Genomic DNA, 19,675 nt, shown 5'->3' on the forward strand with positions numbered 1-19,675 from the left:
AAAATGAATTGTTCAGTTTTGAAACATATGGTGTTCTGAGATAGCTTGACATTTACCTCCCATGCCAGGAGAGAAAATTGTGTCTGACAAAGGGATTCATACATTTATTTAATCATGTCATATTTCATCATTTAGATTTATATGAAAACTTGTAAAGTATCCCTCCCTCCATGTGATTGTAACAGTACAAAATATGAAGATACTTGGTAATCCTACACCAGGCATTCTCTGTCCTGGTAGAAAAAGATGGGCATATTCCTGGGGATACTGACTGACCTTTTTGACCATCAGCAGGGCCATAATACAAATCCTGTGAGAAAAACCCAGGGTATAAATTAGTTTTCTAAATGTGATGGAGACTTACAGGTGGCTGGAATGAGGTGTGCCATCCTCCCACTTCCAGTGCGAAGCCATTCCTTTGCGGGTTAGTCCAATCCAATGGAAATCTGCCAGAGGGTTTAGGAAATTCATCTTGGGAGTAAAACCAAATAAATTAATTTAATCTGTTAATCCTGAATTCCAGGGAAGAGAAGCATTATATATCTTGGCTAAGACCATGGTAACCCCAGTGTCTACATTTTAAAAGGAAAACAGTAGGTCTGCCCTCCACCTTGCAAGAGTATCTCTAGACACCTGTCCCCAGGGAGGAGGAGTCCTGACTCTGGATTGCACGAGGAAAAAAACCCTTCCTCCAGGCCTCAGTCAGATACTTCAGCTGTGAGAGAAGTATCCACAGTAGCCAAATTCATCATATGGGCTGGTCATAGGTTTTACAGTGGGGACTGAGCATTTTAATGTGACCATCTCACTCAAGGGTAGTATCACAACTGCCCTCATTGTAGCTGACAGGAACAGCCATGGCATCAATGGAAAAAGGTCCATACAATTTCATAATTATTTGGGGTCCTATGATAGATTTCTCTCCCCTAACATTGTTACTATATTCTGTGCATTGGCTCTCCAAAATAGCTAAACAGTCCTGAGAGCAGGGCCTACAACCAGCGGCAGATGAAGATTTATTGGGGCCCTGGGCAAACAGAAAATTGGAGGCCCTCCACCAGGTGAGGGGGGTGTGGCTGGGCCCCCTCAGACTCCTCGGCACATTGGGGCTGGACCAGGGGCGCAAATGCCACTGAGGTGAAGGCAGCCCCAATAAGCTGCTCAGACCCAGCCTCCCTCCAATAAGCTGCCCTCTACCCAGCGGGTGGCATGCAGCCAGGGCTGCAGTCTCCTAGTGCCGCACCATGAGTCAGCCTGGGGGAGGGTCAAGGGCTCAGTGCTGCCCCTGGCTGCCTGCCTACAGCTCTGCCAGCCCTAGCGGGATAGTGCGTTGTCCTGCTCTGTCCTATGCCCACGGCACTGGTGCCAGCAGCCACCCACAGATGGTGGGGAGTGGGAGCAGGGCCTCCCATGGGGCCTCCTGTCAGCAGATGGCCCCAGGAAGCCACCGCCACCCTCAGGGAGCCCTGCAACTGCCCCTAGCCCATGGCCCTGGAGGAGGTGTACAATGCCCACTCTGGATGCCCACAGCTAGGATGCCCACCTGCATTAATTTACCCCACCTACAATCCAGGTCTTCCAACTCCTCAGGTGAATACTACAACCCACAGGGTAAAGAGTTAGGTAAGCTCTCCCTGTCTGTATGAGGTTCAGTGATTCTTTATGTTGTCTAAAATGAACAATCTCAGTAGAAGGGATAGAGATGAGACTGAGCCTGCTCCAGTCTATAGCTGGGCAATTATGGCACTTTCTTTACAGGTAGTGAGTGATATAGGTTAGGAATTCCTCGGTTAGGGAACAAAATTGAACTCTGGCCACTTAAATCTTGGGCAAGTGCACTAACCACTAAGATGTTATATGGGAGGAGAGGGGGGCACATCCTTTGGTTGTGTTTCAAGATTAGAAGAGGCTGCCATGTTGCTGCATTCTGTGCAGAGGTTGCTCCTTAGGTGTATCCTGGAAATGCCTATCAGATCCAGCTCTGCGGGCAGAACAGGTGTTGGGATGCCTAGTTTGTGCTTTGTGCAAGGCTTGTGCATGAGCCAGGCACGTTAGCTGCTCTGTGCTGCCAGGATTAAATGGACTTTTGAAGAAGCATGATTCTGGGGAGCTGTAATATTGAAATCTCAGGTGCCTACAGGCACGAGGCACCTCCTTGGTGGCAGCTGAGAAGACTTTTGGGGGGTCAGAAGGCACATCAACATGAGACACTAAATGTTCAGTAGACTAATTCTACTGTACATTAGCGCATCACAGCAAAAGCTATGCTAGTGCACTAATGCACAGTAGAATTAAGTTACTGAGCATTTAGCATCACGAAAAGACTGAGCATTTAGCATCACTGCCAGTAATACTGTGCAGTGACGCTGGTTACTGTGTGTTTAGTTGTTACCTGTCATTACAGGTACTAAACTTAAAGTGCTGTAATAACAGCGCATTAATGTACATGTACCCAGAGGCTTTGCAGGGCTGGATTAACGCATAGGCAAATGAGGCACATGCCCAGGGCCCTGAGCTGCATATGGGGCCTGGTCCTTCCCTCCATAGCGGCAGTGTGAATGGCCCCTTCTGCTTTCCTTTCTTTCCCTTTCTCTCCCCTCCACCGGCCTCGCTGCCACGGCAGCTGCTTCCTAGTGGGGACTCCAAGTCCTGCTCCCTTGGATGGCAGCGCTGGGGTGGGGAGGTGGGGGGTCTTGACCAGCATGGGGCCCACAAGTTTGTTTGCCTAGGGCCCATTAAAGGGTTAAATCCAGCCTTGAGACCATGTCTACATGAGATGCTGACTAAGCAGTAGCCCAGTACTACTGTAGTATCACATGGCAAAAACTGTGATGTGGCGCTACTATGCAGTAGTATTAGGCTACTACACAGTAGCATCACAAAAAAGGCATTCACCAGCACTACTGAGCAGTAACTCAGGTTACTGATCATTTAGTTAGCAATGTTTATACAAGTACTCAATAAATGCATGGTAATGACTGCACAGTAGCATATCGTGTAGATGGAGCCAGAGTGTTCTTCTTAGGCACCTATATCTGGCCTGTGACCCAATTTAAGTACCCACATCCTTTTCTGGAATGAGATCTTAACTCAGAACATAACCTAGGGCACTGTTGAGGACCAGCTTACCTTGTAATAAGAACATCCCTTCTAGAGCCATAATTCACTTCTCCACTACACAGGCATTTGGAAAGGTATAAATCACTGGCTAGTGTACACAAAGGAAGAGAGATAGTGTCCTACCAGCTCATCTTTGTTCTCTATCTTGAGTAGTTTGAAGCCACGAGAAGAGCAGTTTGCTTTACATTCCTGATAGGTTTTCCTTTCCTTAGTAAAATAGTAAAAGTTTCCTCCATGATGTTTCCAGCAATCTGAGCAAACACTGGGTTTATCTCCTTGGGAAAAAAAACCAAAACAAAACACGTTTGACACCAGGAGTTGTTATATTTCTGGGGAGATAGATGAGATGCCTTATAATGTTAGAGTAAACCATGGAGATGCTGGTGTTCACGTGCTACATTGTTCAGTGAGGAATAAGGGCTTGTTTTACTACATGGGAGCTAAAGGACCAAAGCCATCAACAGAGTGATGGTCATGCAGTCTCTCCCTTAGCTAACATGTTTTTGAGCAGACGATCATGCAGTCTCCCCTTCAGGGGCCCTGTTTTGGGGCAGAAGAGAGTCTCAGATCCTAGTCCTGAGGATGGTTGTGTCTGTTTTAGAAGATAAGCAATCTATGAGGAGTATGCATAAGATACGTTTTAAAAGCTTCAGCGATGGCACTGAAAGCTAATTTCACTCCTGGGCGGGTGCTCCCTTCCCTTGAATGAACCTAACCTCAACTTGCTCTGCTCAGTGGCAGGTGATTCAGGATGCTGGGCTCCTGGAGTTCTTTTGCACCCTGAGTACATTGGCTGGGGTTTTGTCTGCATCATAAAGAGATGTGACCCTTCCTGTACAGTGCCACATAGCATACAATCCCCAAAGAGGGACATCTGTGCAATGACTGCAGAAGAAAAGAGACTGAACTGAAGACTGACTGTTTGCTTTAGGGTGAGTGTAAGAAAGAGATTTCCACAAACTATCTGGAATGACCAACATTTTCCATTTAAAAGTAGTAAGGCAAAATGGTAACTGAACAAGGAAGAAAAGGCAGAGGCAACAACAACAAAATCTGTCCCCCTCAGCTCTGAGCAAAACCCTGGCATCTAATCATTCCCTGAGCAGGTGCAACTACACTCCTGAGAAGAAAGGGCTTGACCAGGGGTTTAGGGAAGCTTCTGAATGAATGTGTTCTCCATCTGCCACAGCCTGTGAGGTGTGATCCAGTGTCTTTTCCAATAGGCAGTTTCTGTTATTGCTAGTAACAATATTGCACATGCAGTGAACAACAAAGGTAACAAAGCGCTTTAGAGGAGGTTAGGGCTAATCACAAGTGACAAGTAGGAAATGTGGAGAAAATGGGGACTGGGAGTGGCCAAAGACCCTTTTCAACAGGGAGAGGTAGCCCATGCTGTTTGTTTATTAAGGCTAGCTCTAGGTCAGTTTATCTGATGAAGTACCTTCAACTGCAGATGAAGTATTGTCATGCATGGTTTCCATCATGACATAAGGAAACCATGATGGTGCTTGGTATCATTGGAGGGAGGGAAGAGTATGAGTGTCTTTCTTGGCACCCCCTGCACATAAACAGTATCTTGTGCATTACTTATTGTCCCTCTGTGGCTCAGTGGCTTTACCTTGCTCAGCTGAGATGTGAGCTGCCACAGAGCTACCTACATTTCTCAAGTGTGTCATTATGGAGCTGTGGATCATTGTATGCCTGTACTGAGGAGATCCCATGTCTCAAAGAAATTTGGCTTTGGCTTTCCAGATTATCAGTAACTGATTCAAGCCGTTGTACAGTGAATGCTTGGGGGGAAGAATCCTCTGTGTCATCAGGGCACAAAGAACTGGATACTAATTAAAAATTAGCATTGAGTGTGGAAGAGAATCATGAACGCTACTCAGTACCTTTCAGGTTTGTGTTCTGGGCCTTGAGATTATCCTTTTCCAAGGTGCAGTTTTCCAAAGTTTCATTCAGCTGCGTAAGGTTTTTCAGAACTTCCTCTTGCTGGGGAAGGATTTCAATCTGACTTCTCACTTGGAGGGTAGGCAAGAGAACTTAAGTCCACAATGATAAGGAAAACACACTCAGTTAAAACAGAACCAAATTATTCTTTATAAACCAGTTGCCAGTTCTGTTATAACGTGCTAAGAATTGTGCATAACTTTTCTGTTAAAGTAACCAAAGTATTAGTGAAATTCTAGTTGTTGTTTGAAAAAAGCTCTATGCTTTTACAGGTCAGTCTCCAAATACAGGTTAAATTTGTTTTTGTTTAAATCAAAATGTCTTTTTTCATGCTATCCCCCTCATGATTCAAATTGATATCTGCAAATTGAATCGGGACCTTGAGACAGCTTGAAAAACTGAGAAAGCTGGAATAAGCTTTCCAAAACAGTAGATGTGAGATCCCATTTCTGTGCCTCGATTATAGCCACATTTAAATAATAAACAGTGGAAATCTCAACCTAAACTCAGGTCATAAATCCAAAAAAAAAATTCTTCAAGACTTCGTCTTATCAAATGTTTCAGTTACAAAATTTCAAGTCACAACTGTGTATGCAGTAGGTTTTGACCAACCAATTAAAGCTCTTATCATTCACAAAGTGATCCAAAATATAACAATGTGCATGTATGCACACTGCTTTGAGTTTTCTACACTTTTCACATTTCTACACTTTTCAACAGATCAACTCTTTTCTCATCGTGTTCATGGTGAATACTTACATAGGGCACCCAGGACTCCAGAAATTACAAGGAAAACCAGAGACAGGGACCCCAGAATCACTGCAATGAGTCGCCACGACAAAGACTCAGAACAAGATTCTAACAGAAATGAGAGAGAAAACAAACACATGTAGGGCCTGAACACGCCACACTCCTGAGATTTTGGGGGTACACTGGAGTTTTCTGCCACACCTGTCAGTGAAACCCTCATCTCCCTCATTTGAATCTACAATCCCTCCAGTAATTGTAGCTATTTATTGCATACTCAACAACAGGTTAGAGGGCCCAGAAGAGAACAGTCCCTCCTGCTGATAGGGTCAGTGCTCTGCTATATCAGTGGTCTGCCTGGGCACTGGCCCAGGATGGGCCCAAGGGAAGTCCCACCCATCAGCCATGTGCTGTTTCCTGCAGAGGCCCTCTATGCCTGAGGAAGGGTGACTGAGCCCGAAAGCTTGCTAAGAACTTTTTTCCAACTACTCAGTTTATTTAACAGAAGATACCACATCTACTCAAAGAACCTTGCCTCCCTATCAGGATAGAGATACTTCTGATTATTTGGTTCTTGAAATCTCATGTCAAGACAACAGCTGCCCCTGGGGGATGATCTGTGAATTCAGGTACTTCGATAAAAAGAAAGCAGGAGCTTGCAGAGCTCATGATGAACAGTACCTCTGCTCTTTGCAACTGTAGGCGTTGACTTCCTCTGTGTCTCAGAAGGAGTGTGAAATTTCAGATCTGAGTAGATCACTTCCTGCTCGCTGATTTCTGATGGGTTATAAAGGTAGAAAGATGCACCTATGAAATGTTCATTATATCAGGCAGGAAATGCAGACTGACACATTTTTAAGCCCAGAATGACCATTTTGATTAAATCTAAGTTGTTGCATAATGTTTGACAGACTGTAGAATATCAAGTGATTAACCCTGTTTTTACACTGAAACCTGTAGTTGAAATAGGTCATGAATTTTTTGAAAGACATCTGTTCTTGATTTCAATGACTGAGAATTTCTTAATAATCTGGACCAGTGGTTTATTACCTTCCTTATTCAAAACCTGTTACATTTCCACGATCATCTTTTCCAGGTTTTATCCCATTAGTAGACAGCTACCATACATTGATATAGTTGCTGACCACACAGCTGAAAAACACTCAGCAGTGAATACCTGAAAATAGCTGGAAGTCAACACACAGGCTGGGTCATTAACCACACATGGAATAATTTCTAAAAGGAAACTGGGTTTTTGGTTACCATGGACTCAATATAGACATTGGATTTATGACACATTACAACCTGCCATGACAACCGATTCTCCAGGTACCTGCCATATCTGACCTTTTATACTTTTCCTTTCCCCACCTTCCTCCCCTCACTTACTTTTCTACCCTTTGTTTTCCTAATTTCCAGCTTTTTACTTTTTCATAGACAGCCTCTTTTCTACCTTGGAAAACGACTACAGTAGAGTCTCCCTTACTTATCTTTGCCTTTTTTTCTCCTTGTTTCCCCCCTCCCTTCCTTTCTCTAACTTTTGCTTTCCTGATTTCCACCTATTTACATTCTTACTGACATCCGGTCACATTTTTAGCTTCTTTCATTCCTTAGAGTCTCAGAACAGCAGAGACTTCCTGAAGAAGGGTGATTGTGCCCGAAAGCTTGCAAAGAACAATTTCCCAACTATTCCGTTGGTCTAAAAAAAGATATCACATCTACCCAAAGAACCTTGCCTTCTAACAGGAAAAAATTCTTAAATATTGAATCATGTTTACAGGTAAATCCTGAACAGAAAAAAGGGGGAGGCTGAATTGACTCAGGGCTAGATTCTGCCCCCTTACTTGCATCAAGTCATCCCTTATTGTTTATCTAGTCACCTTAATGACAACTTCATGGGGGACTTCACGGGGTAAGATATTCAAGAAATATTGATTTAAATCACTGTGATTTAAATAATCTAATTTAGTCATGATGAAGTTAGCCAAAAGGAAACTTACTTATAAATAATTATTTGTTATCTTCTTTGCAATTGTACTCTTTATTTATTTTTCAAGGAAAGGGGTATTCTTGTAGGCAGTACAATTATGTACTACTTTTTGATAATTAGATCAAAACAGATCAAGGAGGAATTTAAAGACAAAACTTGCAATGAACAGAGACTCCCTTGACCAAATAGAGTGAAAAGAGACCAACTGGCTCTGAGCTCCCAAACTGAAGAAAGCTACTCTTGTTCAGTGGCAGGGGACAAAGGGAGAGCTAGACTTAATCACTGCTCTGGGGATCATAGTGTGAGGAGAAAAGCCCACAGAGTACATACCTTCACCAATCACTGTGAGAAAAAAAAAGGTAGAACCCTTCACTTATAAATAGATTTGAAATATTTAAATCCGTGTATTTAATGGGATTTTTTTTCAGTGTCTGTCAGGAGAAAGATTCTGAGGGAGATATTTGATGCCAAAAATTTTTCCACACTTGATGCATTGGTCAAATTGCAGCAGATGGCCTTGGAAAAACAACGTAGGTTTATGGATATTCATCCCCTTTGAGGGACACACTGTTTCTGCGGAATGCCTTTTGGGTTATGCTAAGCACAAGATGTTTAACTGAAAAATACAATATTTTTATGGTATATGGGGTAGACTCAGCAAATCTCTATACAGGAGATTTAGATGTGGAAAAGATAGTAGAAGAACATGGCTGGAGGCTGCAGGTCACTTTGGAAAGATCCAGTGCTGCTAAGCTAACAGTGACCAAATAAAGAAATGAATTCCTTGTTGTAGAAATGATGCATCTGACAACCAAGTTAAGACACACAGGTATACAGTTAGATGGCAGTAAAGCTGAGAGCAACACAAACATGTCTGCCCCAGCAGACAAGATGTCAAAAGATGCTTTGGCATGATAAACTAAACAGGGAAATTTGTACTTAATTCAGCTGCTCCAACCAGTGGGCTGTGAGTCCTACTGTATAAAGTTGTGCAAAAGGCTTGAAATACAAATATTAACTAAGTATTTGAGAAGCTGAAGAAACTGAAGAGGCCGCAGTCCTGTGGTGATATGAGAACAAGAAGAGCAAAAGTAAGTTGTTCATGGATGTTTCAAAGAAGGGCATTTGTGCAATACTTTTACAATGTGTGATCAAAACATAGACCAGTGGATTATACATTGTAGTCTCTAACAGAATCTGAATGCAAATAGACTCAAATATGGAAGGAAGTATTAGCCCTGGTTTGCTACAAAAATGTTATGACTATTTAAGGGAGGCCAGTCCTAACTGAAACCGATGATAAACCACTTATAACTGTTGCCAAATGTAACCAGTACTTTTAGAATACAGATTATTGTGTAATTTGCAAATTGAATACAAATTTGGAGAGATGTAGTGGTTACAGACACACTTCTATAGTATTTGACAACATTTCAATGTAAGAAAGTCCCAATTACCTACCTGCCAGTAAGATAAAGCACCTGTCTAATCACAGAGCCAACATGGAATTTTGATTGCCAAAACTGCTGTTGATAATAAGTAAGTCTATGCATAAAGAAATGAAGGTTTTTAGTACAAGTGGCTGTGACTGATTATTCCCACCCATGTAGTTTTTGCAGTGCTTTTAGTACTTGATAAGCTTATGTTTAAGGACATGAAGATGACAATTCTTAATGTGTTACAGAAAATATGTTAAAAAGCTTATGTGAAAATAACTTAGGGAGTGAAAAATTGAAGCAGTGGGCTAGGGATATTTTATACTAGCTTCAAAGAATTAGTCCCATTAAAGAAGTTCTGAAGGTTCCTTGTACCAAAATGAAAGGCCAAGTATATCAAGATATGCTGTGTTGGTGGTTCAGGAAAAGGTTGCCTGCTGAAGCAAATTAGAAATAGATGTGTTTATATTGGCTGATAAAGTCTTGCACTTTCCCAAGACAGACTGGCTAGCTGCAAATACTACAGCTGAACAGTAGTATCTGTATAGTAAATCTATGTTTACTGAGCACATGGACCTAGAAATTCCAACCAACTGACCATAGATTATTGGGCATAAGACTGAGTACTTTATGATGATGAAAAATGGGCTTAGACATTAGGGCTGAGTGAAACTTTGGTTCCTGATTCGATTTGGTGGAGATTCGGCCCAATTTGGTGACTGAATCTCTGAATCTGAATTGAATCAGAAGACCCTTTAATCTCTCTAAATCAAATCGGATTCCTCTGAATCGATTCGGAAAGATTCAGAAAGATTTGGCGATTCAGATATAGATACAGCTTTAAATGCTTTTTCTACATACCTCAGGGTACCAGGCGGCTCATGAATGCTGCGATGTTGGGGTGGATGGAGCATCCAGCAGGAGTGCAGGTGGGCTCCCTAGTGCACTGGGCAGCAGACCTGGAAGTGGACCAGAAACACTTCCAGTCCACTTCTGGGTCTGCTGGGGAGTGCATGCCCCACCCGCCCGCCAGGGGCAATGCATAGGAGGTGCATGTGGGTGCACGTGCACCCCCTGAGTGTGGCAGTGCACCCCCTACAAAAAGGCACTGCCAACAGTGCCAGTGGCAGGCGGTCACTGCTCGCCACCCTCCCCGCCACTGCCAGCGATGTCTGTGGGACCTCTGTTCTTACCACCACCATGCTCCCGCCGCCACTGCCATACTCCCACTGCCACCATGCCACCCCAGCTCCCGGGGGCACATGCCATTCATGGCCCCCCTGCACACCCCTGGCTCAGTGACTGTTGCCTCCTGGGTCTGGGGGTACACCTGAGCCCCCCCCCCCCCCCCCCCCCCCCCCACCACCCCAGCGCGGGGGGGGGGGCCCCCCCTGCATGCTTGGTGATGAACCCAGAAGTGGACCAGAAGTACTTCTGGTCCACTTCTGGGTTCATCACCAAGCATGCAGGGGGGGCCCCTGTGCTCCTGTGGGACACGCCATCCACCCCAGCATTGCAGTATTCACAAGCTGCGCTGGTACCTCAAGGTATGTAGAAAAAACATTTAAAGCTGTGTCTATGTCTAAATCACTGATTCTCCAAATCAGCATCAAAACTTCAGATTCGGATTCAGCTGAGTTGAACTGAGGACAGTGATCCAAATGGAATCACTGTCCCTGATTTGGGCCAAATCTGAATCGAATACAGCCATTTCGCACACCCCTATTAGACATGTCACCAAGATGCCTCAGTATTGCCAGCAGATTACTGCAGAGACAGACATTGATTCATATTTAACAAAATTAAACTATAAAACAGCTCCAACCAAGCAGACATTCTTTGATATCTGCCAGGTTTCTGTTCTATAAAAAACTTAAAGAAGAAGGTTTCAAGATTTTCTTTAGTTGAGGGTCACATGGGGCTGTATCAGTTGAATATGGAGGCTGCAACATTTGTGGGATATGGTGTGACTTTTTTCTCTTCCGTCAACTAAAGAAAACCTTGAAAGGAAGATGATTTTGTGATGTGGAAACCATAAAACAAAATACGATTAAGCAGCTTTTAGCAATTCCACAAATTGCTTATCAGAGGTGCTTCCAATAATGGCAGAAACGTTGGGAGAAGTGTATGGCTGCAGAGGGAGTATACTTCGAAGAAGAATAAGCCAAAACCCCTGTAAATAAAATATTTTGTTTCCTATAACATCTGTCTCAATACTTTTTGAACAGCCCTTGTATAGCATCTGTTTATGGGGGAACACCTTGATATTAGAGATACAGACAAATTTAGCAATATGGCATTGACCAATAGTTAACAAAAAACAAATCCTAATACACTTATGATACATAATGTTATTGTTAGTGAGATCACATTCAAGGAAGAGATTTGAGTTAGTCCAAAAAATGAGATGAGCCATAGCGAACCTGGGATCCTGCTTTGTTTTCCTTTCTGTTTGTTCTTCTCTTTTGGAGGAGTCCAAAATGTAAAGTCCACATAAGTCACTGTTTGCTCACACATTTCTCCTGGGTTAGGGAAGAGAAATTCCACAGTTGGGTTTGGTAGTGAATGACCATTATTCTTGAGTTATTCTTTTAACTGCATGAGATATTCATGAGTTATTAATGAGCTATGCTTTTAACTGCACTGACCAGAGCAGAACACTGCAGTGTATCTTTCAACAACACAAGCGACTGTGAACACATCACATCTACCCCAATTCATTGTATCAACTCTCCAACTTAAACATCACTCCCAGCTCCAAGAAAACTAAAATATCTTCCTAAGATCCTTGTGACTGACAGACTTCCTCCTAAGGTGTAGCAGAACTTCCTGCTCTAGGGCAAGATTTGTCCCTGCAGCCGATAAAGCTCTCTCAATGGCTAGTTCTAGGACTATGGAACAAAATTATACAGGAAGTTAGAACCACTACAAACCAGATGCACCAGATGTTAGTCAGATCACTTTATGCACAGATGGAATATTCTCAAGTATCACTGTGCTGAAGGCAGGATAAGAACCCACCAAAAACAAAGCAGCTCAATTTTGAACCTCCTATAAAATTCATGAAAAGACCATATTTGCATTTAAACTGTCTGGTTAGATCTTGGTCCAAGGTAAAAAATTTTATACAAAATTTGAAATTAGTTGAACAAGAAGCTCTTCAAATTTGATAGCCTAAAATAAGAGCTGATCACCAGAGTTCAACTGATTCAATACTTTTTTAATGGAAATTAATATAATTTAGGTTTACTGAACTATCTTAAATGACTGCCGAAAAGTTCTGATTTTTTTTTCAAAATAACTAAGTAGTTCCTTCCTTACATAGGGTTGAATACAAAATCTGATTAGTAAAAATATTCAACTAAAGCTCACACAAGGGCAGTTGCTGAATTTCCTGAAAGTCTCTGGTAAGATTAGTAACATAATTTCCATCCAAACATTTTTCCATTGCAGTTGATTTTTTAAACAATGTTCATAGATTCATAGATGTAGGGTCAGAAAGGACCTTGTAGATCTTCTAGTCCAACCCCCTGCCATGGGCAGGAGAGAAAACTGGGCTCAAATGACCCCAGCCAGGTAAACGTCAAGCCTCCCCTTAAAGACCCCCAGGTAGGAGCCATCACCACTTCCCTTGGAAGTTGGTTCCAGATCCTAGCCACCCTGCCTGTGAAGTAGTACCTTCTAATGTCTAGTGTAAACCTACTCTCTAGCAACTTATGGCTGTTATTCCTTGTTACTCCGGGAGACGCTCAGGAGAACAAGGTCTCTCAAATTTTGTTCCAAGCAAAAAAAAAAAAAAAAATGGAATTCCCCTGCTGCCCTGTCAAAAATATATTCAGTAGACAATTGAATACCAAAGTCCCCAAATTTCCTCCCAAACACCATTAAGTAATCAAATCTTCTCTGGTCTATATATGATATTTAGAAGCCTTCCATCACTGCAGCATAGCTAAGGAGTTAAAGAAATATGGATAAAGAAAGAGAAAGGGAATAATTTAAGGGAGTGCAGAGAAACCTTAATTCCCACTCAATGTATTAAACAAATTAACAATCACCAAAGTGGCACATTATCAACAGTAAAGGAGAAGAAACAACAGAAAATACCTAGAGCTGGAACAGATGATACTTAAAAATGAAAACAAAATAACACTAACAATAGAGCTGGGAGACTTGCACACAACACTGGAGAAGAAAAGTACCAAGAAGGCAAGAAATACAGCTGTAAAAGTAACCTGAATTTGAAGACTACTTGAATACCTGAAATTATAAGATTGAATACCTCAAAGTGTAGGAATTACTATAAGAGCTTCTTTAAATGTACCAGAACCAGGGAGCCTCTGAAAGGATCAGTGATCCTGCTGAGCCACCAAGAGAAAGGGAAGATAAAGGCATTTCTGAAGAGCTTGCTTTGTATCAGTTTTCACTGTCAGGAATACTGGGTAGATTGTACCCTCACGCAGTTCTTTTTCTGGTAATAAAGATGATATCAGCAGAGGTGCCCCTGTCCCCATGTTTTACCTATGGCAGGTTAAGGTATCTTTGGTGTTTTCTTGGCAATGTGCAATAGCAGTTGTGTGGTTGTAAGAAATAAGGAAAAATGTGGGGCAGGGTGGTACCATAAAGACTAACTCATACAGAAAGTCATACACTGTTGTAGGTGTGGCAGGACACTGTTTGTGCCTGCCGCTTTAAGGGCCAGAAGACAGCAGCCGGCGGGTGCCTGATGGGGGCAGCCATTTTAGATTCAGGGCTGCCCATATAAACAGGGCATTTTGCTGCTGAGAGGGCCAGGTGACAACATTACCTGGCTGCAGGTATCATCTGGAGGTAAAGGAGGAGCTGTAGGGGATGGTCAGGAGGCTCCTGGTCCTGGGCATGGCCTAAAACTGCACCCTGCCAGGAGTGGGTGGCCTGGTGGGGCTCCCAGTGGTGCGGGAGCCCCCAGGAAATGCCAGGCCAGTTAGCACCCCGGTGAAAGGTGGGTTGGATGTCTTAACCCCTAGCCCCCACAACTGGGTGGGTTACCCCCTTTGTAGGGTCTGGAAAGTGGACCCCAGAGAAAGAGAGAGAGTCAGGCCATAGACTCAAGAACCTGTCTGAACATCCCCTAACTGGTCAATGCTGGGGCCAGGACTGGAAGGATCAAAGGCCCACTGCGGGGAACGCCCAAGAGCTGAGGGCCTGGGGTTCCGACTGGCCTGGAGGTGGGCCAGGGCTAGTAGACAAAGGTCCTGGGGGGGACCACACCCGTAAGGAGGAGCAGCTCAGGGAGCTATGCAGCCAGGAATGAAGGCGGAATAGGCCGTTTGAATGGAGGGATCTAAGTGGGGTTCAACTAGCAGGATTCTGGGGCCCAGCATGGGGCCGGTGAGATTGATCATATCTGGATGCCATCTGCGAGGCTTGGGCTGCAGTGCAGGGGAGGAACGGAGCCGCAGGTAGTGCCCACTGGCATCGGGACAAGAAATGGGCAGCCTCCCACTTAATCAACATCAATTAATTAATTATCATCAAGGTGTGGCGGCTGAGAAGTCAGGCAGTTAGCCCAGAAACAGGTGGGTGGGCCACTGGGAAGTCGACCCTGAGAAGGCCCCCTGTTACAGTAGGCTACAGCCTACTTGGTCAGATGCCATAACTGGAGTAGTCAGACAAACATTCCGGTAGCATAGATTATATAGAGATGATTCTGCCTTGAGCAGGGGCCAGACTAGATGGATTTATAGAAAAGTAGCAGAAAAACGCTTCTCTTACTGGCCATCTGCTGTGACTGCTGGCATCTCCAAATGCAAACAGCAAAATGCTTGAAGACTTGGTCTGCTGCCTAATTAGCCTAACTGCATTTAAAAAACCGACTTTGGGCTTTTGTAGTTACTCTTCATGTTTAATTTTTGATTTGTTTTTCTTTTTTCATTTGGTAACTGTTTGTGCTTTCCAGACAAAAGCCAAGGAAAAGAAGAACTGTTCAGTCTTGAATATCATTCACATTCATCTGATAGTTTTACAAGTTCACTGCTGTGTTTTAGAATGTAATATCCTTGTTTCACAACAACAGTTACACTAATTTTAAAAAGTTAGCTAAGTATCTGGCCTATGTCAATAGTAAAGGTTCTTGCTTTGCTGTTTTAATTAAATGCTTAAAATATTTTACCATTATTGACAATATTTGACAATTATTTTACTGGTCAATTAACATAGCATTTCTGACCAGCCAAATAACCAACCCTAGTAGTGGGTGCCTTAAAGTTTTGTACTAGATGCTATGTTATTTAATATATTCCCCAATGATCTGGAAAGCGCAGTACACAGCGAGGTGATAAAATCTGCAGATGCCACAAGGTTATTCAAATTAATCAAGACCAGAGAGGACACCAAAGACACCTAACAAGCTAGGCAAATGTAAAACATAATTGAAAATAAAAAGCAGGGCCAACTAATGCAAAGTACTGCACATTGGAGGAAAAAATATAAACTACTTTTGTTCTTTATAGTGTTCAAATAAATTCAAAGATGGTTCTTGGCTATGGAAAGCTCAGTGAACTAAGCTCTGGTCTGTAGACACATACACATGCATACAAAAGCATGCACTGATGATTCTTCCATTATAGCCATTGCTGCTCATCTCCAACCATAAGGTTACAGTATCTATAGCAAATTATCCTCTGTAACATGCAAAGCCCCCATAGAAGCACCAGTGTTACCTTAGTTTGTGTCTGATCCAAGGACAAGGGCTGAAATCCTGTACCAGCTTTGCCTCTGAACAGAGAGAGACTGAGGTGGGTAGTGCAAGTTCAGCACTTGAACTTCTTAAACAGAGACAAACACCAACCAAGAGATGGAAATTATTTGTTCAGAAATACTTCGACAGAAACCGCACAGGAAGTCCTCAGGTTGCTAATGTGAAAAGTGATGCTTTTGTCCACATGCCCAATGCATCTGACATTTTAGTATGAAAGCCTACTTGCCATTACAGATGCTTTGAAGCTGTTACGTTACTGACAGAAGAAAACCCCCCACCAAAACTCAAGTCCAATCATTTTCTGAACGGTGGTGCCATGCACCTTCCTCATTCCAGTTCTTAGTGGGACCTTTTCTTTTTCTGTGCCAAAGGCCATTCAGTGCATGAAAAAGTCCCACTGATTTCAGGTATCTCTGGGTTGGTAACTCTCCCTACAAGTGACACTCCATAAAAGGTGCTCTGGCTCCCTGTAAGGCGTCACTCCCACATAGGCCTTCTTGGAGACTGCCTCCTGGGGATCTGGTGTCTCCCACTCCTGACCCCACACACTATGATTGAATGCTAGGGCATGGCACCACCCATGCCTAGCCCTGAGTTCTGGGATCAGGTACCCGATCCATTGTACAAGGCCTGGGCCTCCGTACACATCCATGAGGAGCTTTGCAGGCCAGATGATACAGCAGCATAGGCCAGACCTGATCTGCAGGCCTGGGGTTGAGTACCCCTGCCTACACCTATACCCTAGTACAGATCCCTCTGACACCGAGGACACTGGGTACCTGTAAGCAAAGAAAAGCTCCAAGGGCTTGTTTCCCAAACCAAACCCTGCCCTGCAAGCTGGTTGATAGCACAGCCTTGCTTCTTCCAAAAGGGAGAGCTGGAGAGGTCATCTTAGGCCTGGCTCATCACCAGAAATTCTCCTTCTAAAACATTTCCTTGAGGGACGAAGCCTAATATAATTTGGCTTTCCTTTCTACTCCGACTAGCCCTGAGGTCTCGTTTATACCACAGGAGAGGTCCAGCCCAGAAAGAACAGAGCTCATCATGGCTTTGGCAAGTCTTAAACCCACCCACTGGCCAGTGAGACTGCTTCAGACTTATCCCTAGATACAGAAACTGAGCATGAACACAGTACAAACCCTGGGCAGCCTCACAGGTGAACTTCTGGATCTGGAGCACAATAGAGAACTTGGATGGGTCGGGAAGTGTCCAGCACCATTTTCCTTGGACACATGACCATGGAACCCAGGCTGGTGCTCAGGGCCAAGGCAGGCAGGGCCCAGGGCAGGGTGGCAGGAGCATAGCAGGAGCCCGCAGCCAGTGGGCAGGTGGGGAAGAGTGGCCGTGGCAGCAAGGAGGGGCAGGTGGGCAGGGGGCGTGAGCATGGGGCCCAGGCTGGCAGGGCAGCAGGATGCAGGGCCTGAGGTGGCAGGACATGTGTGCGTTGTCTCCCGCCCCAGGCTGCAGTGGGACCAAGCCTGCGGCTCCCCCCCCACTCCCAGGCTGCAGCCTGCCCACCCCAGGGCTGCAGCCCATGCCCTGTTCCAGTCATGCACTCACCTGTGGGGCATGGGCACAGTCCTGAGCCTGCAGCAATCCAGCGGCGGCAGATTGGCTGCAGCAATCCAGCGGCAGGGCCCAGGGCAGGGCAGCAGGTTGTGTGGAACCAATTATATTTATTTACATTAAATCCTACGGAGAAGTGGGTTTCACTTAACGCAGTTTTGCTTAGCGCTCAGTTTTTCTGGAACTAATTAAGAGCACTAAGCAGGGGTTGCCTGTATGTGCCCAATGGGAACACTCAGGTACAAAGCTGCTCCTGCCCTGCTCTGGCTCCCTGCAGCATCCAGGGGGTAGCTACAGGCTCTGGTCACAGCTGCCCAGGCTCCAGGGGCAGGCTCAGCCTGGCAGAGGGTTCCAGGGGCAGGCTCAGCTTGGCAGGGGGCTCCAGGGGCAGGCGCAGCCTGGCAGGGCACATTGTCCTGGGAGCCTGTGGCCAGTGCACCATGGACGCTACCTGCCCCCCTCCCTGGCAGAGGTGGAAAGGGCACCATGCCCCCAAAGTCTTCACAGACAACCTCCTCCTGCACCCCTCTCAGTAGAGCACCTGGACAGCCACCCATGAATCCCAAGGTCACAGGGGAACCACAAGGCCACGCACACTATGGATAGTTTATAGCAAATACAAAACTTTATTTCCTTCCACCACATAATAACAGACCTTCCCTCCCTCCTCAACAACAGACCCCCTCCTTCAGCACTCTCCCTCTCTCCTTCCCTCCCTCCCAGCAACACACCCCTCCCTAATCCCAGTGTGCACCAACAATAAAGGACCTGCTTTCTGTGCAACTATGTACAATGTGATTTCTGAGCTGTAAAAGAGGGAACAGTGGGGTGAAGGCACCCATGCCATGGATCCTGGAGAGAGGCACCCAGCACCCCAGCTTCTGGTGGCAGCACTACCATGGGCATGGATGCCACAGAAAGGCCAGAAAGCTGGGGGCTTACCCATGGGTGAGGGCAGGCACTATCCAGCCTGCTCAGCCTGCTTCCCCTGCTCCACCATGGGGTTGGGGCCAGAATGACCTGTGTGTGGACCTGGCCAGCAGGGCCTGTGTGTGAAGCTGGCCCAGCTGTGGAACCAGCAAACAGGGACAGAAAACAGGGCAAGCAGTCTGCAGACAGTTTGCTGGGAGCAGAAGAAGGGGAATTGGAAGATAAGCCAGGCAGCGGATTCTGCCCAGGGAAGGTAAGTGATCCAGAGCTACTTGTGCTTTTGACTTGCTGATTGTTTGTCTTGTAGGCTATGTGCATTCAGAGCATGTGCTCTGAAAAGGTGGGGATGTTGCTAGCTGAGGGCACTTACACACATGCAGGGAGCCTGCTCCAATGCACTGTAAATCCAACATGTCAGAGCAGACTCAATTAAATGACTCTGATGGAGCACATAAATTGATGCACTATGGCAGCCTTGCACATCACGTGTATCAGTGATGCAACATGTCTCCGCACTGAGAAAATGGTGGCAGTGTGCTTTGAAATAAAACATATTTGAAGTGCATTAGTTCAAAATGCCCCACTGCCGCTGATATGTGATATGTGGGAACATTTAATTAGCACAGCTTGCTAATTAAAAATGCCTGGAGCCACATTGGGAGCACGTGTAAAAATGCCCTTAGTGATGCTGATTGCTGAGTGATTGCTGCCTGTGTTTGACAGAAGCCATATTGTAAGGAGTGACCTAGAAAGCACTACCCGGAGACAAAGCAGAAGAGAATGTTATGAGACGAATGCCCATCTGCGATGATAAGGAGGAGACAGTCCTAGATAAAGGGGGCTTGAAAACAAAAGCAAGAAGCTAAGTACTGGGTTAAAGGGCTCATTAAAATACTAAAAAATCACGCCCCTAGGTGGGGAAAAAGTATGCTAATGAAACATACATGTATGTAAATGAGATACATGGTTAAAACACAGGTATAGAGACATGCTCAGTAAAGAACTCCTTGCGTCACTCCTTTATAACCAATTAGCAAACAAGGATGCTTATGAAGGTTCAAAAACTGCTGTATAAAAGATGCTTAGAAATAGTAATCTGGTGTGCTTGTTACGTGAAATTATTCCGCTCGCACCTTTTATTGCTAGCAATAAACCTTCTTTGTACTTTCACCCCTGGTATCTTTATTGGCCTTTGCATAC

At 44.7% G+C, this 19,675-nt stretch overlaps 1 protein-coding gene across 1 annotated transcript; it reads right to left on the reverse strand.

Annotated features, from left to right (window-relative positions):
- Positions 1 to 360: 360 nt before the first annotated feature.
- On the reverse strand, positions 361 to 6,040 carry LOC112551294 (C-type lectin domain family 1 member A-like). Its single transcript, XM_025211463.1, has 5 exons — positions 6,022 to 6,040; positions 5,830 to 5,928; positions 5,013 to 5,162; positions 3,244 to 3,395; positions 361 to 471 (listed from the first exon to the last, which is right to left on the reverse strand). The coding sequence occupies exons 1-5, from the start codon at positions 6,038 to 6,040 to the stop codon at positions 361 to 363; spliced, it is 531 nt and encodes a 176-aa protein (XP_025067248.1).
- Positions 6,041 to 19,675: the final 13,635 nt, after the last annotated feature.

This window comes from Alligator sinensis, unplaced genomic scaffold, assembly GCF_000455745.1.
Source record: "Alligator sinensis unplaced genomic scaffold, ASM45574v1 scaffold148_1, whole genome shotgun sequence".
Lineage (NCBI taxonomy): Eukaryota > Metazoa > Chordata > Crocodylia > Alligatoridae > Alligator > Alligator sinensis.

What these genes read in the sequence shown, in the direction of transcription:
- LOC112551294 (XM_025211463.1), bottom strand. An exon ending in CCAGAACACAAACCTGAAAG is followed by an intron (nt 3,396 to 5,012) that starts GTACTGAGTAGC and finishes TTTTTTCCCAAG; the next exon opens with GAGATAAACCCAGTGTTTGC. An exon ending in TAGAGAACAAAGATGAGCTG is followed by an intron (nt 472 to 3,243) that starts GTAGGACACTAT and finishes TTTACTCCCAAG; the next exon opens with ATGAATTTCCTAAACCCTCT.